At 43.4% G+C, this 26033-nt stretch overlaps 1 protein-coding gene across 2 annotated transcripts in view; it reads right to left on the bottom strand.

The window, feature by feature from the left end:
- The window catches only part of LOC102781932 (protein NLRC3-like), a 73546-nt gene that overhangs the window by 36531 nt on the left and 10982 nt on the right, over positions 1-26033 (bottom strand). The window contains exons 5-6 of one of the 2 annotated variants that reach the window (XM_087848627.1): positions 25588-25598; positions 10329-10342 (exon numbers count right to left, since the gene is read on the bottom strand). In XM_087848627.1, the coding sequence (XP_087704753.1) occupies positions 10329-10342; positions 25588-25598 (25 nt within the window). Of the gene's footprint in view, positions 1-7688; positions 7869-10328; positions 10343-25587; positions 25599-26033 lie in introns of both variants that reach the window. The other variant, XM_087848626.1, reaches the window with a different exon arrangement.

Here is a 26033-nt window from a genome sequence, read left to right as displayed (position 1 = left end):
AAGTGACAGCACAGAGGAAGTCCAGCGATGGAATTGTGATTCTGTGTGAGGCACAAATACTAGGAGACTGGGAAATAGTTGACACCACTTTTCCCAAGGATGAAGATCATCTAAAGTGTGTCACTTTGCCATGCAGATTTGATGCTCTGCAGAGAAGCCTTCTGCGAGGGAGAGATGTAAACAGACGAGCCTTTTATCTACATTTAATTCATGTTAACTTCTTTAGGCTGGTTGAGGGGGAATTGGAGAGAAACGGTAGTGTTAGGTGTGACTGTTGTAATTGTAACTGTGATTTTTCTTATAAGTGAATTGCCCAGAGACAGACCTGAATCCATTCCAGCGACTCTACCATCACAGGCCACAGTGAAGCAAACCAAACGTAGTGAAACAGGTAAATCAGATGAGTGTTTTGATTATTATGGCGGTATAGAGTTGGACTACGTTAAAGGGTCCACAATCTCGTATATATTTGATCTTTGCGCTGTCATTAAATGTAAGGGCTTGCTGAACAGTTGGGTCCAACATCTTTAATGGCAGTACAAAATCGGATGGCGTTAGATATGTTGTTGGGAGAAAAAGGGGGCGTCTGAGCGATGTTTGGGGATATGTATTGTACTTTTATTCCAAATAACACAGTTCCCGACTGCTCTGTGACCCGAGTTCTGGAAGGCCTAAAGACGTTGTCCACCACAATGTATGAGCATTCGGGATTGGATAACCCGCTGGATGCGTGGATGACCTCTGTCTTTGGGCAATGAAAAGGTTTCATTATGTCAATTATGGTTTCTTTGTTTGTTTTTATTGCAGTGTTAGTATTGGTGTTGTTGTGTGCCTTGTATCAGAGCCTTGTTCGTAAGACTCATCAATCGTGCTGTGGGAGAATCTGATACAAAGGCAGACATCATGATGCCACTTTTGGGAAATGGGGAGTCACAGTATGAAAACATTATGGTGAAAGATTTAGTGTAGTTTTATCTGCCATAGGGCAGATAAAAAGGGGGACTTGTAGAAATGTTTAGCTTATTTTAGAGTTTAGAAATGTGTTAACATAGAATGTAGAATTATTGTAGAGACACTGATACTGTCCTCAATGTGATAAAGGCCTGACTGTCATGAACTTAGGAGTAGATTGTAGGAGACACCTCCCCCAGTTGAACTGTGAAAGGTCTCAACATTTGACCTGGATAACTGTGGTCTGGAAGGGAAATGGGTTTTATGACCTCTAGGGAGTCACCTACACGTCTCGTCACGTCACGTGTTTTAACTGTCACGCACACTCACTTACGCGCACACACATACATACAGGTATGCGTACACAGTCACACACGAGCACTCACATAGACACAGACACAGAGTTTGCAGCACACCGTAGGGGGGGTTTTATGATGGGGACGCCTCTATAAAGCTGGCTGTAACTAACAAAGGGGTGAAGATTTTGCAGAGGGACACACCAGCCTAGTCTTCCCTTCTAGAAGTGCATGCTTAAATGAAGATGAATAAAGATGAATAAAGGTTTTGTGAAATAACTACTGAGTTCCGGTGCAGTCTCTGGATGCCTCGACGAATAAAAGAACAGGGGTAAATCTGATTTCGTAACAATACTCAGATCTATCTTCAACTGAAGGGAAACAGTCCTGCCTCACTAGAACCCTTACTTCAGTGTCTCGGTGAAGTTAAATCCTGGATGGCCTCTAATTTCCTTAACTTCAATGAGAACAAAACCAAAGTGATAATATTTGGACTAAGCGGCAATCCCAACACTTCTAATTTTAACCTGCACAGTCTTGAGCCTTTTGTCAAATCACCTGCCAAAAATTTGGGGGTTATATTTGATAGCAATTTCACCTTTGAAAAACAAATTAGCTCAGTCGTACAGCGGTCTTTCTTCAAACTGAGGCTTTTATCTAAGGTGAGATCATTTTTATCTTTCAAAAACTTTGAACGAGCGATTCATGCTTTCATTATATCCCAGCTGGACTACTGTAACTCCTTATATGCTGGAGTTAGCAAGACCTGCCTGGCAAGGCTGCAGTTGGTCCAGAATGCTGCAGCTCGTCTTCTGACACATACTAAAAGATGTGAACACATTTCCCCGGTACTTGCCTCCCTTCATTGGCTCCCTGTCCGCTTCAGAATTAATTTTAAAATTTTATTGTTGACTTACAAAGCCCTGAATGGACAGGCTCCCTCTCTCTTAGATCAAGTGATCTTTTGCTTTTAGCTGTACCAAGGTCGAGGCTGGTTCATAGAGGCGATCGAGCATTTGCAGTCGTAGCGCCTAAACTGTGGAATAATTTACCCCTACACATCAGACAGGCACCTGCTGTCAGTCTTTTTAAATCTTATCTTAAAACACATTTTTATTTATGGGCTTTTAATACAGCATGAGAGTTATTTGTTAATTCATATTTGGTGTTTGCTTTTAATACTCTAAGTTGTTTTATTAGGTATGTTGTATTCTTGTAAAGTTATTTTATTATGTATGTTGTATTCTTGTACAGCACTTTGGTCAACGCTCCTGTTGTAATTAAATGTGCTATATAAATAATTAAACTATTAAACTATTAAGTGTCATATGGCATTCAGTGATGATAGTCCTGTGGCTCCACCACCTACACCTCTTGTTAAAGGAACTAACTGTAATCTGAAGCTTCAAATGGAACTAAGACTTCCTCCACTAGGTGGCAGTGTCTGATGAGAAAGTGTTAGTATAGCTGGCCTGTAGTCAGAAATAGGAAAATGCAGGATTTGGGCTGAAATTGGGAAAAGTGGTTAGCACTGGTGCCTTTAAGCTAGAAGGTTGTAGGTTGAAGCTTATGATATAAATGAAAACCTTTAATAGAAACCTATTGGTCAGCATCTTATTAGCCTGCTGTTAGCTTCATTACACAGATAACTGATAGAAACTAACAGAGTTCATAAAGAATGAAGAGAAATGTGATGATTTAAAGCCTTTGAAGTGCTTCAGATGATCTCTGTCCACTTATGTCCACTCATTCATTCACGTAAGCTATCTAATGCAGCTTTGATCTTCACAGTCTGCTTTATCAAATTCATTCTAACCCTGAATGTCAGAGTGTTCCTCCTTCTCTTTTCCCATCATTCATGCTGGCAGTGGAGGAGATTTGGATGTTGGACTGTGTTTTGGATGATGTGTGTATGTTTGTGTTGGACTGCTGTCTGTAAAGCAAACAGCCATTGCGTCAGACAGACTTTAAGGTGGAATGAAGAGTTTTAGAGTTTGACAGTGAATTATCCAGTGGAGGATTTTACTTTCTATTCATCTCAGCACAACTAAAACATGGTGACTGACCTCAGAGTTCCAAGTCCACATCCTGGATTCTCCAGAAAACCACACAGATGCTTCACTCCTGAATCCTGCAGGTTGTTGTTCTCACTCAGGTCCAGCTCTCTCAGATGGGAGGGGTTGAACTTCAGTGCTGCTGCCAGATAATCACAGCTGATCTCTGACAGACCACAGCCCACCAATCTGTATAAAGAATGAAAGATGTAAGTTTATTCAGTGTTTCATAATCTGTTCAGAGCTGAAGAAGGTTCAGAATGTAGAAGTTTCTCTGGATGTTTCACATTAAAGTCGTACATTTCTAACAAGAGTGTTTTAAAGACAGCATCATTGATGATCATCTTCTGCTCAGTAAACTGAAGCTCTAAAGGGCTCAGCCTTTATCTCCAAGAAACAAAGCTGATCATGGAGACCCAGCAGGTCAGCTGATCTGTGGACAGCACCAGCATCTTTAACTTAGTGTGAGAGGTGAGCAGTCTGTGGAAGCCTTTACTGTCTGATAGTGATGTTTAAACGATGGCTCAGAGCAGGATTTGGATCATTATTTTGTTTTTCTTCTATTATTATGTTTAGCTTCTGCTTCACAGATATTCTCTGAGATATTCTCTGAAATGTTTCCCACTGTTGGACTAACTTTCACAGTTTCTTCATAAAGGAGATCTCCTGTGGAGTCCATCTGTGCACACACAGCACTAACAAACTCATCTTATACTGAACACACACACTTTGTAGGCATCATCAGTACTTTGACTGTTTCTCTGGTTAGCTTCAGGTTAGCCATTTAGCATTTCTCCAGTCTGAGTCACAGAGCGTCACATGACATGACAGAAGCTGATTGGTCAGCTGCAGTGATGGTGGTGGAGCAGCATTAATGATGATGCTGTAGAACAACAGGAACAGGGGATATCAGACTGTTAGTGGGTTTAGTCATTCATGCTGCACTGTTTGTCCTTCTTATTGAAGTGACCTGCTGAGAGCTCAGACTGTTCTCTGTAGAAATGATGTCCGTCTGACTCGTCACATATTTGGAGGCATTCTTGATGTTTGCTCTTCTGGAAACTCTCAGTATCAAATATGGAATTTGAAAAGGAATGGAGACATGCTTCAGTCTGTATGGACCTGTTTCTGTAGCTGCCACCATCATTCTACATGTTTGTACATCAGCTTATCAAATCCTGTCTGCTGTTAAAGTCTTTATTTAATACTCTTCACCTGCTTCAGTGTCACGCCCACACAGACACACCTCCAGTCCGGAGCTAAACTTCTGCTTCAGCTCCACCTCTTTTCTTCATCCTCCATCTCTCTTTTTTTTTCTTCTTCAGTGTTCTGCAGCCACGGAGCCTCACAGCCGTTAACATACCCATACCTGACCAGCTAGCATTACCCAGCATGCCGTGCAGCAGTGTCAGCTTGTAAATGTGCAATAATTCCTGCTCCAAACTGTTTCTGTTTCACAGATTGCTGTGTGCCGTGACCTCTGACCTGCTAAAGAGAGTCAACTGTAAATTATTCATTGTTCAATTCAATTCAATTTTATTTATATAGCGCCAAATCACAACAAAAGTCGCCTCAAGGCGCTTTATTGTTGTGTCTGATACTTAGAACTGTGAGGAAGAACGCTACACAGTTAATCAGGGTCCCGTCTCTCTGAATTAGGAAAGGTCGGCAGGCCGCGTGTGGGCCCCGGGCCATACGTTGAGTATCACTGTTTGAAATATGAACATTGTTCTGCTACAGTCAATGGACTAAACCAGAGAAGAAGAAAACAGACTTTACCATGAAGATCCTCTGTGTTGATCAGTATAATATCAGCCTTATGTTTTCAGTTTAGTGTCAGCACAACTTTCACATCATATTCATCTCAGCACAACTAAAACATGGTGACTGACCTCAGAGTTCCAAGTCCACATCCTGGACTCTCCAGAAAACCACACAGATGCTTCACTCCTGAATCCTGCAGGTCATTGGATCTCAGGTCCAGCTCTCTCAGATGGAAGGGGTTGGACTTCAGTGCTGCTGCCAGATAATCACAGCTGATCTTTGACAAACCACAGCTCATCAATCTGTATAAAGAATGAAAGATGTAAGCTTATTAGTGTGTGCTTGAAATCATTCAGTGTTTCATAATCTGATCAGAGCTGAAGAAGGTTCAGAATGTAGAAGTTTAGAAAATGGAAAGTCCAAACAGCTGAAGCCAACAGGAAGCAGCTTCAAACAAACACAACAAGAGAAAAACTCTGAATGTTTCACATTAAAGTTGTACATTTCTAACAAGAGTGTTTTAAAGACATCATCATTGATGATCATCTTCTGCTCAGTAAACTGAAGCTCTAAAGGGCTCAGCCTTTATCTCAAAGAAAGAAAGCTGATCATGGAGACCCAGCAGGTCAGCTGATCTGTGGACAGCACCAGCATCTTTAACTAAGGCTACGTTCACACTGCAGGCAAAAGCGCATCAAATCCGACTTCTTTGACCCTATGCGACCCATATCTGATCATGGTATGACAGTTTGAACAGCACAATTCCGACCTAGGTCACTTTCGTATGTGGTACTGAATCCCATACATATCTGATGTTTGAGAAAGCAACTGCTGTTTGAGTGGTTATGTCACATTAAATCCGTCTTTTACGTCGCTGACACATGACAGACGCCAATTATCAGTGCCGGCAGCCACTGCCTGTGGATTATTATCATGTTTTTATGCTCTGTGGAGCAGCCACTGTTTCAAACAAGGCCAATGTTAAAGCACGGGCTCTCTTTTTTCTCAGTGTCCTTCTTTATCTAATTAATTTGTCAAAATTCTGTCGGTTACGACTGTGCAGAAATTAATAGACTGCTCCAAAAACACCTACTAGACCTGTAGCCGCCATTTTTACATCAATAAACAGAGCGCGTTGTGTGTGACGTCTTCTTTTGCGCATGCGGGCCGCTTTGAGGGCCCTGAATTGTTCACACTAGAGCGAGTTTGCTGTCATATTTTATTTGTAGTGTGAACAAGCAGACAAAAAAATCGGATTTGATCAAAAAATCAGATTTGAGCATTAAGACCTGCAGTGTGAACGTAGCCTAAGTGTGAGAGGTGAGCAGTCTGTGGAAGCCTTTACTGTCTGATAGTGATGTCTAAACGATGGCTCAGAGCAGGATTTGGATCATTATTTTGCTTTTCTTCTATTTTTATGTTTAACTCCTGCTTCAAAGATATTCTCTGAGATATTCTCTGAAATGTTTCCCACTGTTGGACAAACCTTCACAGTTTCTTCATAAAGGAGATCTCCTGTGGAGTCCATCTGTGATATTATGTTAAACACTTAATTATGATTCATATGTGAATGTACTGACTGTTAATCAATGACGAGGACATAATCAGTAAATATGAAGATGTTTGGCTAAAACGATGAATCAGAATAAAGTAATAAAATAATGATGTTAGAGACAGGCCTAACTCAGGCCAGCTGACAGCCTGTGTACAAACAGACATCAGCTGTATGACAGTGAGTGTGAGTGAACGGGAGCACACACAGGACACTCTGATCCCTGAATGTGTCTGACTTCGTGAAAAAGAAGATTGTACTGAATATACTGTGGCTGACAAACAGAGTTTTAAAGAGAAAGGTGTTTGGATTAAAATGGATTATGCTAAAGTGAACGTGCTAATGAAACCTGAACTGATTGAAATGTGAAGTGAAGATTATTCAGATGTGAAAGAGAGAGAGACTGATAATAGGGTGGGACTGAAGATCAGTGACTCTTATGTAAACACCTGATTGGTTGACTAGATATCAGACCGACAGTTTGGATTATAATTTTAAGAAGATGTGACATTTATCAAGGAATCCTTCTCTCCGGATTATTTCCATGAACACTGAGCTGGAACACATCTAAAGTGTTGGAAGTGCCCATCTCACCACCAACCTCTCCGTGTACATTCACTTTTTAACCCTTTGTGAAACAATAAAGGCTTTAAATCTGAGTATTAATCTATGTTAGTGCAAACACCTCTAATAGGTTGCTTTAGCCTTTCCAAGTCATATCTTCCCTTGGAGTCTGCGGTCCAGGCTCCTAAAACCATCCTAGTTTAACAAGCACTACAATCTAGAGGAGAGCTGCACTAACAGGTGTGACTGATGACATCTGACCTGCAAGGATACTCATGTTTATTTGTATCAGGACAAGCAGGGAAGTCTGTCAGGCGGCCCGAGTTCCCTCACCCACATCAGCTCAGAACTCTGCATTATCTACTGAGTAAGACTCAGAGGATCAAATGTTGTACAAAGAGCCGAACAAGAATTCCTGTACAGAGGTCTGTGGGCCTACTGATCCACAGTGTCAGCACAACTTTCACATCATATTCATCTCAGCACAACTAAAACATGGTGACTGACCTCAGAGTTTCAAATCGACATCGTGGATTCTCCAGAAGAACACACAGGTGCTTCACTCCTGAATCCTGCAGGTTGTTGTAGTCTACACTCAGGTCCAGTACTCTGGGATACGAGGGGTTGGACTTCAGCGCTGCTGCCAGATAATCACAGTTGATCTCTGATAAACCACAGTCCACCAATCTGTAATCTCAATCAATTAATGAAAGATATAAGTTTATTAGACAAAGTGTGTTTTAAAATAAGTCAGTATTTTGTAATCTGTTCAGAGCAGAAGAACGTTCAGAATGTAGAAGTTTAGAAAATGGAAAATCCAAACAGCTGAAGCCAACAGGAAGCAGCTTCAAACAAACGCAACCAGAGAAAAACCTCTGAATGTTTTACATTAAAGTCATACGTTTATCATAAAAACATGAAAAAGACTTGAAAAAGTTGTGTTTTTTCCTTCCAGGAACCACATGGCTTCACTTTTAAAGGTGAAGTGTGAAAGAAATGACATATTTGAAGTCCAACAACACCTTTTTCCAGTCACATTATTAAAGCAGACAAACTACAAGCTCATTTTCATTCCAACAAGTCATCTTCTGACCTGGACTAACAACACTGGTCTCTAAGTGCAGCTGGCTATGAGACCAGTGCTCAGGGACCGTCCACAAAGTGCAACACTGAAAGAACATCACACACAAATTTGCTTCCAGCACTTTCACACAATCATCTACTCTCATTATTTCCACCAAACTCTGTGGAGTCCTTTATTGGAAATTCAAATGGAAGTCAAATGGTCAGACAAAAGAGTGTTACGAGGAAATATGATGAAATGTTGTGTATTAGCAGGAAGTTCTTGATTCATTTTCCTGAGAAACCAAACAAAATGATTGACAAACATGTTTTAAAAACTCAGTGTTGGACTTTGATCAGCAGGATAACCCTGATATTTAAAGGCATTTTAGTCTCGCTGTATGAGAGTCCAGTTATTACTCAACATTTATGGATGATTTATGGATCAATATTTAACCCATTCAGTCAGTGAAGCAGTGGGCAGCCATTGGGCACCTGGGGAGCAGTGTGTAGGGACGGTACTTTGCTCAGGGGTACCTAAGGGTAGCTGTTCAGGGGAATCGAACCTCTGACCTTCCGATCACGGGGCCATCCATGCCAGGGCTATCCCTGCCCCTATATATATAGTGTTTCCTGATCAAATGATGTGACAGGTAGAATAGAGTAAAGTGGTGGTGTTACAACCGGCCTTTCTCCCCTCTGTTGCTGAGGCTGTTAGTCTCTCCCAAACTCAGCTACAGGATTTCCAAATGAATGAAAGCGGCAGAAGTGGCTTTACAAATGAAAGAGGAAGAGGATAAGAAGAGGAGAGGGAGGCCACCCTGACCATCACTCCAGCTGAAAACATCACACTTCCATTAAAGTTGGTGAGAAAATGTTGAGCAGGAGGAACTGCTGGCTAATCTGGAGGCTGTAGCAGCAGCTCAAAATCACAGTGGATTTCCACTCATGAAAAAGCGCCTTGAGTTGACTGTTGTTGCGATTTGGTGCCGTATAAATAAAACTGAATTGAAAATTTTCCTGTGCCTGCTTTGGATTTCAGTTTGATGGACTTTGTGTTTCCTCATTTTTGAGTTTTGCATTTGGACCAATAAACACTCCTTTTTGCCACTTCCTGCTTCTGTATCTTCCACCTGGGTCTTCTATACATTTATGTATTTAATGCACTGTTTTCAGTTCCATTATTTTATAGTGTGTGTTGGCTTTTCATAGCACATTGTGACATTTGTCTGTGAAAAGCACTGAAACACATGAATCTATTTGTGCAGGGCTGCTTGCCTTTAAATGTACAGAAAACATCTCCCTGTAGTTGTCAGCTTGTACCACAGCTCTGATTATAATGATTTGTTTTCTTTTGATAAAACTAGGCTAACAGTTTACCCTGGTTCCAGTTTATTTTGATCTAGGATAAATTTGTCCTTGGCCTCTCTATACAGAGATTAATCTACTCGGTATCAAAGTAAGAAACATATTTTCCACTCATAAATGTACTGAGATGTATATAACTTGTTTCTGTGTAATTAATATAATGGAGCAGGACTGCAGAGGCTTCAGAAGTTGCCTTTGAATCCTCTGGTTTAAAGATTTATAATAATAATAATGGATTGCATTTATATAGCGCTTTTTTGAGAACCTAAAAGCACTTTACAATTCCACTATTCATTCACTCTCACACTGGTGGAGATAGCCACAGCTGCCCTGGGGCAGACTGACAGAAGCGAGGCTGCCATATCGCACCATCAGGCCCCTCTGGCCAACACCAGTAGGCGGTAGGTGAAGTGTCTTGCCCAAGGACACAACATCCAAGACAGACAGAGAAGGGGATCGAACCGGCAACCTTCCGGTTACAAGATGAGCGTCCCAACCCCTTGAACCACAGTCGCCCCATTAAATGAATCCAGGATTATAGAGCACAGAGTTACCAGTGAGGCGTGAATCTGCTGAACCACTGAGATCTACATGGTCTACACAGGTTGTTGAATTAAGGAATTTAATCCTGCTCATGGTTATTTTTCTTTACGATTAACTTCTGACGAATATAATTGTGTAGTTATGTCCCAGTGTTTCCACAGTTCTGTGTTCCACTTTTCCTTAATCAGCTCATCAGACTGTGTGGTTAAATAGTCCAAAGAAATGACCTCCTCCTTTTCTGCATCATTTCTCCTCAGCAGATGTCTTGAGGTGAAAGAGAAGTTCTAAGGTCTCAAGAAAAGGGAGGAGTATTCAAATTAACTTCTAGATGATGGACTTCAAATGTTCCTCTTACTTTAGCGCGATGTGCTCTGTATCGTTTTATGCAGGTCATGTAAACAGGAATGAGCAGTTCATTTCACTATAAAAGGTTGGAACTGTAAAGTTCATAAACTGAAACAGAACAGGTTTTATTTTTTTTGTTCCTCCTTAAGAAATGGTGCCATGTAAATATCTTCCTCTTTGGTCAGGCTGTTTGTTTCCAAATTCATATTCAGGCCTCCAAAGGCTTCTTTTGTCACTTGCTCAGCTGCCTCTGCCTCTTTCCTATGGTGGCAGATTTCTTTTCTCATATATTAATCACATATTTAATTATATTACATTAGTTATAGTAATATCACTTTCTCACTTTACTATCGTAAGAGCACTCCTCTCACTAGTTTACATGCATGTGGAATGTTAACACAGTGAGGCCATTGTAATGGGAGACGTTAAACAGATAGTGGGACTCCTTCTGCTTATCAGGGATGTAAATCTTTAGGTGACGGCCAAGCAGAAAACAAGGTCATCATAATTCTGTCTGTGAGGGAGAAAGTATAGCCCCCCCCCCCCGTGAGAGGGGCCAACATGTAAGAGTTTGTGGAATGTTCTTTGTCTGTGTCTCTGTATATAAGATGTAAGGGCGGTGGCCACAATTCAGAGATGATCCTGGTGTTTCACTGGGATGCTCTCTCCACATTGCAATGTGTTCATTAAACCCACTTCAGATCAAGCTCACTGGGTGTGTTGCAGGTTATTGTAAAATTTTCCACAACAATTTGGCGTTGTCGGGCAGGATTCCTCCGGTGAGTTTCGCTGAATCACGGGCACGCAGTGACTGGCCATCCTGAGGTAAAATTGCCTCTGTCCCACCGTCGTTTTCAAAAAGGGGGAACCGCGGTGTGTGCTTCAGCGACTCACACATGCAGGAATTTTTAAAAGAACCAAGAGAGGCACTGAAAAGGATCTGCAACGGTGAGCTGTTTTGATTTGGGAGTATTTTCAATCGGACCAACAGGGAAAGCCTCGCTTCCTTACTGCTGCAATTATTGGGTGCAGGTTCCTAGAAACTCAGTTTGGGTATTCTAGTGTGAGAAACTGCGCCTTGTTGCAGTAGTAAGTGCAGGATCTTAGAAGCTCAACAAATTGAGCATTCTAGTGTATGGTTTTTTAGCACTTTTGCACCAGCAAAAAAAGGCAGAAAGGCGGGACAGCGGACGCGCTTGTTCGTACAATGGAAGCTGGGCCCAGCAAATGGGGGCGTCCCTACAGGTAGTCTGGATGAAAACCCAATTTTTATTTTTATTTTTTTTATCTTGTTTTATTTTAATTCTTTGGCCATAGAGTTTGGTCTGGTTAAAAAAAAAAATCCAAGTGTGTGAAAGAAAGAGCTGTCGACAGAGAAAAGAGTTGGGGTTTTTTTTTGTTGTTGTTTTATTTTTTTGGACGGACCACTGGGAGGGAAACCTCAGGAATATGACGTCTGATTTCAGGACTGCTGTGGGAAGGACTCTGTCCTTAGTTTATGGTGTTTAACACTTTTGCACCAGAAGGAAAAGGCCGGACAGTGAACACGCTTGTCCACAAAGCTGAGCCCAGCAGTACGGCCAGTGAGGCCGTAGGAGGCATCCCTTTGGGTGGTCAGAGGAAATCCAGGTTTTGATTGCATGATTTTTTTCTCTTTCAGAAATATAGGAAAGAATACATGCAGTATGAAGTGTGTAGAAACTGAGGAATGTAGTAAGAGAAGTGTGTGTGTGTGTGTGTGTGTGTGTGTAAGTAAGAAGTGCTGTGGGTGGTGTTAATAAGTAGTGTTGAAAATGATATTAAATATTAAATACTTACTCCACAAGCACAGCGGCCGGAGCAAAATGATAGCTTAACATAATTGGAACCACACCCAGCCCATGTTTTGGCTGAATATTACACAGCTTCACTCCATGTACATCTTAACCTGAAGAACAAGCTTCGAGGACAATCAATCTCTCCCTGAAGATAAAATGCAGTTCAAGAGCAACAGTGTCAACTTCAAGAGTCAACAAGGTGAACAGACAGCAACACTGCCCTAAACCCTAAACCTTAAAGGGTTCAGCAGCATGTATAAATACCATTGAAGCATGCGCTCCTGATCACAAGCTGGGAGGTTCACCTGCGACATCACTGTATGTGAATGGACTTGAGAAGACTGTGAGTTTCACATTTGCCATACTAGGAGTTGAAATGGCAAAGGCAGAGACTGAAAAGAGTGAAAGACAAAAGGCAAAGCTGAAAAAGAAGAATGGCCCACTGGGTCCCTGCAGCAGTTCCTGCTGCAGATGCAGAAGAGAGACAGAAGCTGTGAGATGTGGAGAGAAGAGAGCATGGAGGAAAAATGAAGGCTGTTGTTGTTAATGTGAGAACACATGAAAATTGGGTTGGAAAACTGTGGCCAGCTGTCTTGTGGAGGTTGAGAAAAGTCCGTAGGATCGCAACAAAGGTAAAAAATAAAATGCACACAAACACACATAAACAGAGAAATGTGAAGGAAAGGCAGCTTTAAGGACATGCCCTGCTGAATCTGCAGCTCCACTGTACACACAGCCATTAAACCTGCCTACTAGCACACACACATGCAATGAACATCAGCTTGTTATCTCTCATCTGTGTTAAAATAGTGTAAGTTAAACAGACACTTGTTATCAAATGTTGAGTGTATCCACTGCTGACAATTAACTCTCTAGGGTTGCAGGACAACAGTTTAACTTTTGTGAAAGGGAAAAAAGATTCTGGTTTGACCAACCAGTGATCAGACAATAAATTGACACTGTGCACGAGAAAATGCTAACTTCCTGGTTTGAGACCGGATGTGGGATTGTACATTTCCGGTAGCTTTACTTTGCGGTCAATTGCTACTGCGAAGATATACTCCAAAATCATGTCCAAAACTCAAAAACAGAAAAATCGCGTTAAGTTACAAAGAGCAGAAGGTGGGAACACTCACCACTGTTGTGTCATAAAAAATCTAATGATCAATTTTGACGTTTAAAGACTTTAGATCGATCATTTGTTTACATCACTCAACACAAGCAGAACTGCATTACTGCAGCAGAAGACACATCGTCCACATTCAGAAGCACATCTCTGTATAGTGACTGGTCTTATGATTTAAACAGGCAAATGTTCAGCATTCAAACTACAGGTGAAGAATAGTCAAACCAGATGTTTCCCGTTATGTCGAGATCAGCTAGTCAAGTACACACCTACACAGCATGTTAACAAACCGTGAAAAAAGCCACACAAAAAATTAATGATTGCTGGTAAGGGTTTATAATAATAATAATAACGCGGTTCACCTTTCACCTCGCTGTTTCGCAGATTTTTTAGTGCAAGTTTGCAAGCTTTTTTTTTTTTTTTTTACATCACATTGTGTCCTGCGTCCTGATCGCTGCAGATGATCTCCTCCGTGACGTCTCTCCTGTACAGTACAGAATCGCTGCATCGATGCTAGCAGTGTGACTCTGAAGTGCAGTGCTGTATGTCCACGATGTCCACGAAACATTTGCACCGTCAAAAAATAAAATTGGCTACTTGATTTCACCTATTGCTGGTTATTTTTAGAACATAACACCCGCGATAAACGAGGGACAGCTGAGAAATATAACATTTGAATCCCTTTTCTCTTTTGCTCTGAGGCGCGTGGAAAAAATATCGACAAGTCGATGAACATCATTTACAGATATATTGGATAAATGCCCAGGACATCTATAGAAATGTAAATCGCCGCTTGATTCATTCATTTGCTTAACTTGTTTTGGACCTTAAACAAGGCGCGAATAGGACACCAGAAACAAAGCTCCCCACAGGAGTTTCCGCACCGGAAGTAGCATATGCTAACGTGCACATAGTCAATTTGGTTGTTAATAAAGTAAATTGTGAGATGCTTCCTGCTTGATTGGTGCAGCACAAGTAATTTACTGTATGAAGGAAATTCTCTTTTGTGATAATATTTTGAACATGCATTTCTGTTGTCCTGCCAACTTAGTGGGTTAATAGCTGATATGCAAATTAGTTGAATGATACTAGATCAGGGAAAGATGACTGGATTATAAAACAAGTGAATAAGATGTAGCAGAGGGTTGAGTTTCTTGTTCCTGATGTATGGGTGAAGCTTGCACCCAGATACACACCTTTGAATACATAAAAACAAACTTGTTTTGTGAAATACATGATGACATGTTACACGTTTACTTTTGGAGAAAAAAAAAGGGAGAAAAGCTAAATGAAATGATTGGGTCTGTGAAAATGGAAAATAAGTGAAAAAGCACAGACCTGGGGAAGAAATTCACATTCCAGTAATAAAACATTGATATGAAGTGTTTAGGAAGCTTTAAATGGTGAACATTTGTGTTGTGTGAACTGTGCAGCTGCTAATAAAAAGGGGGGAAATTTCTCTGTGTATTTAGCAGGTGGAACTATGTTTGTTGGCCCCAGACTTTCCAGAATTGTGTAATATTCTGGTGCACTTGTGGGCAACCAGTAAATATGATGTGGGGAACATGAACAGAAGCAGTGACTGCAGCACTGCATGGCAGGTTCTAATCCCTACAGCATGTTGTGTCACCAGAAAGCAAAACTTTTCCTGTGATTTCTGGCAGATTTGGGTTTTTTTTTTGTTTTAGTACCAGGCTGATTTTGTCAGTTAGGTTAGGGTTGTTTTCTTTTGTAAGAGAAAAACAGGTTTATTTTTTTATATATATATTTAGACACATCCTGAACAACGCCTGTTTTTTTTTTGTAACGGTGCAGGTTGCGATTCACGGTCTCCTCCGTGAATCGCAACCTTATCATGGTGGAGGGGTTTGTGTGTCCCAGGGATCCCAGGGGCTATGTTGTCTGGGGGCTTTTGCCCCCTGGTAGGGTCTCCCATGGCAAATTGGTCCTGGGTGAGGGACCAGACAAAGAGCGATTCAGAAGACCCTTATGAAAAAAACACAGAGGGAACAGTTTACCCTGCCCGGGATAGGGTTACCGGGGCCCCGCCCTGGAGCCAGGCCCGGGGAGGGTGCCCGAGGGCGAGCGTCTGGTGGCCGGGCCTTAGTCCATGGGGCCCGGCCGGGCACAGCCCGAAGAGGAGACATGGGCCCATCCTCCCGCAGGCCCACCACCTGCAGGAGGCGCCATAGGGGTCGGGTGCATTGTGTGCCGGGTGGCGGCCAGGAGCGGAGGCCCTGGCGGACTGACCCCCGGCTGCCAAGACTGGCAATAGGGACATGGAATGTCACCTCTCTGTTGGGGAAGGAGCCTGAGTTAATGCGTGAGGTTGAGAGGTACCGGCTAGATATAGTCGGGCTCACCTCTACGCATGGCTTGGGCTCTGGAACCAGTCTCCTGGAGAGGGGCTGGACTCTGTCTCAGTCTGGAGTTGCCCCTGGTGAGAGGCGGCGGGCTGGGGTGGGTATTCTAATATCCCCTCGGCTTGCTGCCAGTACGTTGGGGTTTTTCCCAGTGGACGAGATGGTTTGTTCCCTGCGCCTTAGGGTCGGGGAACGGGTCCTGACTGTCATCTGCGCTTATGCGCCGAGTGGCAGTTCGGAGTACCCAGCCTTCTTAGAGTCCCTGGGGGGGGGGGGGGGTGCTGGAAGGTGCTCCACCTGGAGACTCTGTTGTCCTGCTGGGAGACTTCAATGCTCATGTGGGTAACGACAGCGAGACCTGACCTGGAGGGGCGTGATTGGGAGGAACGGCCTCCCTGATCTGAACCCGAGCGGTGCTTTGTTATTGGACTTCTGTGCTAATCACAGTTTGGCCATAACGAACACCTTGTTCGAACATAAGAGTGTCCATAAGTGCACGTGGCACCAGGACGCTCTAGGCCGTAGGTCGATGATCGATTTTGTAATCGTATCACCAGACCTGCGACCATATGTTCTGGACACTCGGGTAAAGAGAGGGGCTGAGCTGTCAACTGATCACCACCTGGTGGTGAGTTGGATCAGGTGGCGGGGGAGGACGCTGGAAAGACCTGGTGCACCTAAACGCGTAGTGAGGGTGTGCTGGGAACGACTAGCAGAGGCCCCAGTCCGCGAGATCTTCAATGCACACCTCCAGCAGAGCTTCAACAGCATTCCGAGGGAGGCGGGGGACATTGAGTCCGAATGGACCATGTTCAGCGCCTCCATTGCCGAAGCTGCTGCATTGAGCTGCGGCCGCAAGGTGGTTGGTGCCTGCCGTGGTGGTAATCCCCGAACCAAATGGTGGACACCAGAGGTGAAGGGAGCCACCAGGCTGAAGAAGGAGTCCTATCGGGGTTGGTTAGCCTGTGGGACTCCGGAGGCAGCCGACAGATATCGACAGGCCAAGCGGAAGGCGGCTCGGGCAGTGGCTGAAGCAAAAACTCGGGTGTGGGAGGAGTTCGGAGAGGCCATGGAAAAAGACTTTCGGACTGCCTCGAAGAGGTTCTGGCAAACCGTCAGGCGTCTCAGGAGGGGAAAGCGGTGCTCTACCTGCACTGTGTATAGTGCTGGCGGAGCGCTGCTGACGTCGACTGAGAAAATTGTCAGGCGGTGGAAGGAATACTTGGAGGACCTCCTTAATCCCACTGACGCGTCTTCCGAGGAGGAAGCAGAGTCTGGGGATGAGGGGAATGACCCGCCAATTTCCGGGGGCGAGGTCACTGAGGCAGTTAAACAACTCCTTGGTGGCAGAGCCCCTGGTGTTGATGAGGTCCGCCCCGAGTTCCTGAAGGCTCTGGACGTTGTAGGGCTGTCCTGGTTGATACGCCTCTGCAATGTTGCTTGGAGATCAGGGGCAGTACCCGTGGATTGGCAGACCGGGGTGGTGGTCCCCATCTTTAAGAAGGGGGACCGGAGGGTGTGTTCCAACTACAGGGGGATCACACTCCTCAGCCTCCCCGGGAAAGTCTATGCCAGGGTGCTGGAAAGGAGAGTTCGTCTGCTAGTCGAACCTCGGATGCAGGAGGAACAATGCGGTTTTCGTCCTGGTCGCGGAACACTGGACCAGCTCTTCATCCTCTCGAGGATACTTGAGGGTGCATGGGAGTTTGCCCAACCAGTCTACATGTGTTTTGTGGACTTGGAGAAGGCATTCGACCGTGTCCCTCGGGGTGTCCTGTGGGAGGTGTTGCGGGAGTATGGGGTGTCTGGCCCATTGCTACGGGCCATTCGATCCCTATACAACCGTTGCAAGAGCTTGGTTCACATTGCCGGCAATAAGTCGGACTCGTTCCCGGTGGGTGATGGGCTCCGCCAGGGCTGCCCTTTGTCACCGGTTCTGTTCATAATTTCTATGGACAGGATTTCAAGGCGCAGCCAAGTGGCGGAGGGCTTTCGCTTTGGTGGCCTCAGAATCTCATCTCTGATCTTTGCGGATGATGTGGTTCTGTTGGCTTCATCGGGTGAGGGCCTCCAGCTCGCACTGGAGCGGTTCGCAGCCGAGTGTGAAGCAGCGGGAATGAGGATCAGCACCTCCAAATCTGAGGCCATGGTTCTCAGCCGGAAAAGGGTGGAGTGCCCACTCCGGGTCGGGGATGAGTTCCTGCCCCAAGTGGAGGAGTTCAAGTATCTCGGGGTCTTGTTCGCGAGTGATGGGAGAAGGGAGCCGGAGATCGACAGACGGATTGGGGCTGCAGCTGCAGTAATGCAGACGCTGCACCGGTCCGTCGTGGTGAAGAGGGAGCTGAGTGTAAAAGCGAAGCTCTCAATTTACCAGTCAATCTACGTCCCTACCCTCACCTATGGCCACGAGCTGTGGGTAGTGACCGAAAGGACGAGATCGCGGATGCAAGCGGCGGAAATGAGCTTCCTCCGAAGGGTGGCTGGCCTCTCCCTTAGAGATAGGGTGTGAAGTTCGGCCATCCGGGAGGGGCTCAGAGTAGAGCCGCTGCTGCTCCACATCAAAAGGAGCCAGCTGAGGTGGTTTGGGCATCTGACAAGGATGCCCCCTGGGTGCCTCCTGGGTGAGGTGTTCCAGGCATGTCCCACCGGGAGGAGGCCCCGGGGCAGACCCAGGACACGCTGGAGAGATTATATCTCTCGGCTGGCCTGGGAACGCCTTGGCGTTCCCCCGGACAAGCTGGAGGGGGTGGCTGGGGAGAGGGAGGTCTGGGCCTCTTTGCTTAGGCTGCTGCCCCTGCGACCCGGCCCCGGATAAAGTGGATGAAGATGGATGGATGGATGGTAACGGTGCACTTAAGGGGAAAAAACCTGCCAGGTATCATCCCTCTGGGGGTCAGATTTTGTGTGTTGATGATTTAAAAGCAGGCCTGCAAGATTGGAAGTATAAAATACTTTAATTGAGAGCAAATATAAGGTGAGCTTCTCTAGATCACAATGGGCTTCTGGGGAAATTTACCTACCTAGGACGCTGACCATATCAGATGGAAAGTCCTCTGTTTTAAAAGGATTGTAGCGATTCAATCCATTTAAAAAGCAACAAGAATTGTTTTTATTTTTGGAATGATGTAATATTGCTGTCAGTGGATATTTAAATTCATGCACGGTTTTCCACTATCAGCAATGATTGGTACGATTGCATGTGACTGGATGAATGTATGTGATTGGACTGTGGCTGGACTGTTGATGTGGACTAAGTGTGACTGACTTGAAATTGAGAAAATGGTAACTATTTTAGGATTAGTCACTGCTAATGCCTAATCCACACCAAACAGTTAAAAAAGGGTGGATGCATGTGTTTTTGTTTGCTTGTTTTTGCAGGAGCAGGAGGATGACAGAGACCAGAGGAGGGGAGACTGTAGGTTCGCATGAGTGTGGGCGGGCCTTGCAGACCTAACCCTTTAGATAGCACTTTTCTGTGTTACTGATTTTGTGTGGAGGAAACTGTGTTTTCCTGGCTGCTTGTTGGTTACAGTAACACACTGTATTGTTGGAAAATGTTAAATGCTACAGGGGGAAAATGTGTATTCAATGTGAAACACATACTGTGTTAAAATCAGTATCACTCCTTTTACAGACAAGGAGGGTTGACCACATGATTTACAGCAACACCTCTGGAATCTGTCTATCCAGGCCCAACCTGCGAGGACACACCACTGGCTAATGTTTTTTTTTTTCCTCTCTAAGGGTTCTGGCATCACACAGGCAGACATGAGTGAAATGAAGCAGGTTGTGCAGTGATTAAAGAACATCTTAGTGTGGGGCTCATTATCATATCTTTATTCATTTTAAGGCGTTGAGCTCAAAGTGTGAAAACAAGTGAGTGACATTACTTAAGAAAAGTTACTGGTTACAGTAGTTTTAATTGAACACATGGGATGATCCATGATTTGGGCAAATTATGGTAACAGTAGTGTTTTAATGATTTGGGGAAATAAACTGCATATGGCACACTTTTGTCTGTGGTGTTGGATGCCTTATTACTCTTATAACCTACAGTTGTTTGTAAGTGTGAAGTTTGTATTTACTCACGACTTTGGTTTCTAGGTAATTGTTTTGTGGATGCAGGCTCCAGGCAGAGCCAAGAGTTAGACCCACTTAACATGACATTAATGCTGATTTTAGTCTTTAACACTGGCTTTACAGGGCTGAAGCGAAATTACTCCGGAGGAGAAGCCCTGATGTTGTTTGAGAATTTGTGTAACTAACCTTTTCCTTTTGGTTATTCTCCCAGTTCTGATGAGTTGACTCATGGGAGGGACCATGTGTCAAAAGGAGGGAATCTAGGTTTAACATGAAACAATGTTTTCTATGTTTTCCATGAGTTTTTTCATGATGTTTTTGTCCATGGCTTTTTACTGTGATTTGTGGGATTAACAGTTCATGTACAGGTATTAAACCTCTACAGGGGGGTTAAGTCCATGTTCAGATAAGGTTTTGATGATCTATAAGTAAACTTCACTGAACTGAAAGGAAAATGTGGTTTGAAGCCTCGCTTCTGTCAGTCTGCCCCAGGGCAGCTGTGGCTACAACTGTGGCTTGCCTCCACCAGTGTGTGGATGTGGGAGTGAATGAATTGTGGAATTGTGGAGCGCTTTGAGGGTCTCGAGGGGCGCTATATAAATGCAATCCATTATTATTATTATTATTATGACGGTTGACATGTTTTCCAAATGGTTAGAAGTTTTTCCTCCTAATAAAGAGATACAGGTGCAGCAGCCAGAGTATTGCTGGAAGAAATCATCCCAAGGGTGGAATCTCCTGACTGAGTCTGGGTGCTGATCAGAAGTCTTCAGAGACCCAGCGAGAAGTAGGGACCATTCATAGCAGAGCTGACAGCCCAGGCAGTGGTTGAGGTCAAAGGTCGTGCAGTTTGGGGCCCTACTAGTCATCATGAGAAGATTCCAGAACCACAGCAATAACCATAAAGTTGCGTTGGAACGAGAGGGTGAGGGGTGAAAAGAGTGCCCTCCTCCAACAAGGGCGTGCCAAGCTCCAACTCAACGACTGCAGAGCAGACTCTGTGCCACCCAAGAGGGATCAGCGAATGAATGCAGATAACACCTGCTTAAAACAGCCAATCACTTTCCCTGGAAAGCTTAGTATGTTTTTAAGTTAAGGTGGTCGTTGGTGTGATGTTAATAATCATTTTATAAATGATATGCATTTACATGACTCTCCGAACATCACAAACTCTGTTAGAGTCCTGAGCATGAGTAAAAGTGATTGGAGTAATTATAGCATGCAAGTTTTACAGCAACTTGTGTGCATTTTGTAGTGTAGGTAGACTGATTATCTAGCATGTCAGTTCCTGATGCGTAAGTGCATTAGGCCCTCATTGTCTGAGTAAACATAATAACAACAGTTGTGAGTTCTTTTGACATGTGTACTCAATTTTGACACATTTGACACCGTAAAGATAGGATTTTGGGTTCATCACATTTCATTGAGGGATTTGATAGGCCTCAAACAGCTGGACGCACCTAAAGAAGGAGATTGTTCTTCCAGAGTTAAATGTGGTTGTTTTGGTTTACCCAATCACTGATGTGGGCACAGTAAAGATAATTGTAAATGCCCTTGAGAGGGTTTACACCTTTTAAACGGGTTGATGGCCCTACAACAGAGAGGAAAGATCTATAATTCTGTTGTAAAATGTAGCTCAGAAGTGTTTGATATTTTGGCTGTGTGGAAATTCATGGCTACTTTTGGGTTTTACTTTAAAACTCGAGAAGCACTAACATCAGTGTTAGTATATGTTTGTGGTATTAATTTACCTACAGGTTCAGACATATTTACTGTCCTTGATGGCAAACATCTGGACAGGGCAAAGCAAATGGGACAAAGGAGTGTGTGATGTTTGGTGAGGCATGTGTGCCTCAATCCCTAATAACACTGGGGAAGAGGGTCTTTTACAGAAACAGTTAATAAATTGGGAGATTTAACCTCCCAGATTTCTTTTCTCATATATTAATCACATATTTAATCATATTACATTAGTTATAGTAATATCACTTTCTCACTTTACTATAGTAAAAGCACTCCTCTCACTAGTTTACATGCATGTGGAATGTTAACACAGTGAGGCCATTGTAATGGGAGACGTTAAACAGATAGTGGGACTCCTTCTGCTTATCAGGGATGTAAATCTTTATGTAACCCAGAGTAAAATCTGTTTCCTGCACTTATTTCCTGCCATTGAACGCATCACAAGTACATGACTCCAACCACATGACTTTGCTCAGCCAATCGGATGGCATGCGGGTCATAGTAAGCCTGTCCGGGCTTCCTCCTGTCAGATGCGTGGAGGCAAGCCAGGTGACAGAGCTGTTGCAGGTTTGTATTGGCAAATTCTTGCTTTTCCCGTTTTAATGCATTTCTTTTAACACCAACTAACTTATGCAACTTAGATGCTGATTACTGTGAACCAGAGCCATAGTGTTGTTGTGCACTGAACAGAACGGAATTGGTGAGTTTGACCTTTTACTTGACTGTTTGTATTGCTACCAGCTGACGCTAATTGGCTGCTGCCGGTCCAAACAATCTGATTTTGATTTGACCGATATTTGTTGAATAAAAAAATGTTGTGAAGCTATACAGTGTGTATATAGCAGTTGAAATGTTTCAGTTAAATCCTTATTGGTTAAATATACTGTTTGTTTACTTATTTATAAATTGTGTACACAGTAACAAGAATAACTTAATGTATTTAGCTTAATTGGCTGACATTTTTGTATTCTTGTGATTTCTTATTGGCCTTGTTTATTTAATGCAGGCCAGGTGAACCTTTTTTGGGTATGAAAAAGGATGGCGAGCCAATGAACGGCTAGGAGCAGGACTCATTCTGCATTGAAGCTTCCACTGGTTGGGTAGGAAGCTACCAAAGATGATGCTCTGTCCCCATTTTCCAAATACACTGATTTCCACAATCATACACACCATTCCCCCCATTTATGGACAATAGCGCTTGTACATCACTCATGGACTTCAGTGTGGATCAGTGGTTCTGATGTTGACATGTGTTATTTATGGGGAACTGTTTTTTGAGAATCTATATTGCTTGGTATAAGCCATAAGCCAGATGAATTTGCTTAGTTGTCTTTGTGCACCCCCACTGGGTTTCTGATTAATTGAATAGCTGCAGCAGGAGTGATTATTTAAGTTTTCCTTTTCTTTTCTTGTTATTTTTCTTTTGGGTTTGGTTACATACATGGTACCTGCAAAAGCATTTTGTGTTGTGTATTTATTAATTACTGCCCATCAGCTCCAGTAGCATTCCTAAATCTTCTGATTAATAATAACCATAATATTTCACTCAATACCTAGCCTGTATTAATTCATTAGCGCTTCATCAGTGTTACATTTAGGTGACGGCCAAGCAAAAAACAAGGTCATAATTCTCTCTGTGAGGGAGAAGGTATACACCCTCGACTCCTCCCCTCATATCTTAGCTCCTCCCACCAGAGAAGTGAGCAGGGGAGTTAAGGCAACAGCTGTTTAACAAAATCCTCCCTGTGGAGGCTCGTTTTAGATGAATATAATCTGTATAGCCCAGCCTTATGAAATTTCCCCTTGTGGGACTAATAAAGGTATATCAATCAATCAATCAATATAATATGAACAACATGAAGCGTTTTGTTAGAGCCACACTACAGCTGTATGTTATGATATCAGCTGGTTCCTTTTCTACACTTATATATAATTACATTTACAATAAGACTTATCATTCTCATTCTCATCATTCTCTGTCAGGTACCACCACAGTTCACTTCAATAAAACTTAAGTTTTCATGTTTTGATCCAGCGATGGGAGCCGTTTCCCCCGTGTCCAGTCCTTGTACTAAGCTGGGCTAAACATGTTCAGTGCCTGTCTCTGTGCAGCTGTTAATCTGATGTGAATAAGGTAGAAATGCAGAAAGAAGAAAATGACTGCACCAATAAACATACAGCTATCAACCCAAATGGTGAGGTGGTGGTTAGTTATTATTGTTGTTTATGATCCCCGACATTCAAATATATTCTACAGCTACACTGAACAAAAATATAAACGCAACACTTTTGTTTTTGCTCCCATTTTTCATGAGCTGAACTTAAAGATCTGAAACATTTTCTGCATACACAAAGGACCCATTACTATCAAATATTGTTCACAAATCTGTCTAAATCTGTTTGTGAGAACTTCTCGTTTTCTGAGATAATCCATCCCACCTTACAGGTGTGGTATGTCAAGGTGCTGATTAGACAGCATGAGTATTGCACAGGTGTGACTTAGACTGCCCACAATAAAAGGCCACTCTGAAATATGCAGTTTGATCACACAGCACAATGCTACAGATGTCGCAAAACCAGTCAGTATCTGGTGTGGCCACCATTTGCCTCACACAGTGCAACACATCTAATGGAGATGTGTTGCACTGTGTGAGGCAAATGGTGTGCAATGGGCATTGAGTTGATCAGGTTCTTGATTGTGGCCTGTTGAATGTTGGTCCACTCCTCTTCAATACTTGTGCAAAGTTGCTGAATATTGGCAGGAACTGGAACACGCTGTCGTATACGCCGATCCATAGAATCCCAAACATGCTCAATGGGTGACATGTCTGGTGAGTATGCTGGCCATGCAATAACTGGGATGTTTTCAGCTTCCAGGAATTGTGTACAGATCCTTGCAATATGGGGCTGTCCATTATCATGCTGTAACATGAGGTTATGGTCATGGATAAATAGCACAACAATGGTCCTCAGGATCTCAACACGATATCTCTGTGCATTCAAAATGCCAACAATAAAATGCACTCGTGTTCATTGTCCACTGTCACGGTCTGTGAGGGCAGACCGTGAGTAGGGTGTTTGGAGGACCCAGGTGCGGACACAGACGAAGGTGGCAAAATATTTACTGAACTTAAAGTGAGCCTTTATTAGGGCCGGTAAACAGTAAAGCAAAAAGAACCAAACATAAACTATGGCAATGACCTAAACAAAGGGCCTAAACTGGGAAACAACTAAAGACTAAGAAAAACTAAGACTGACTTGGACTGTAACTAAGAGGTATGCACACGACATGAAAAAGCAAAGGACAGTCTTCTGGACTGGTACATGAAAGGCTATGAGAACATGACAGGAGCAGATTACTATGAACATGACCAGAACAGAGACTGAAAAACTATGACTCATGACGTGTAGCTAGAATGACAGGAATGTTAACAGACAACGCGACACTGACACAAAGACACACTGGGCTTAAATACACTGAGGAAGTCAGTGTATTTAAGGAATTAGAAACAGAAGGGGAACACAGCTGGGAGGAATAAGACCTAATGAGACGGGGAACAAAGCTAGAAACACTGACATAAGACAGGAACATGAACCTTCAGAGTAAAACAGGAAACAAGACACCACTAAACAAAGATGCAGACACAACACTGAGAGACAGACTAGACACTGAACTAAACCTGCAATAAACATGAGAACACAAAACCTACAAACTAATCCCTAAACAAGAATAACTGAAACATAGAGTCATAATCATCATTATCATCATAATAAGAAAAGAATCCAAAATTCAAAAACACACCAAAACATAACAACTCAAAATACTGGGTCAAACTGATCCAGAACCGTGACAGTCCATAACCCCACCGCCACCATGGGCCACTCAATCCACAACGTTGACGTCATCAAACTTCTCATCCACACGACGCAACACAAGCTGTCTTCCATCTGCCCTGAACAGTACAAACATCTGTCAACACCTCTCCAACGTGCCAGACGCCATCTAATGTGAGCATTTGCCCACTCAAGTTGGTTAAAGTGACGAACTGCAGTCAGGTCCAGACCCCGATGACCACAAGCATGCAGATGAGCTTCCCTGAGACGGTTTCTGACAGTTTTTGCAGAAATTCTTTGGTTATGCAAACCAATTGCTGCTGCAGCTGTCTGGGTGGCTGGTCTCCACAAGGTCGACCATTCTTGAGGTGAACATGCTGGATGTGCAGGTCCTGGGCTGGTGTGGTTACACGTGGTGTGCGATTGTGAAGCCGGTTGGATGTACTGCCAAATTCTCTGAAACACCTTTGAAGATGGCTTATGGCACAGAAATGAACATTCATTTCACAGGCAACAGTTCTGGTAGACATTCCTGATGTCAGCATTCCAATTGCATGCTCCCTCAAAAGCT

The sequence above is a fragment of the Neolamprologus brichardi genome, chromosome 12, assembly GCF_056152115.1.
Source record: "Neolamprologus brichardi isolate AB-2024 chromosome 12, ASM5615211v1, whole genome shotgun sequence".
Lineage (NCBI taxonomy): Eukaryota > Metazoa > Chordata > Actinopteri > Cichliformes > Cichlidae > Neolamprologus > Neolamprologus brichardi.
The sequence above is the reverse complement of the archived record's forward strand: the minus strand, read 5'-3'. Positions and strand labels throughout refer to the sequence as shown.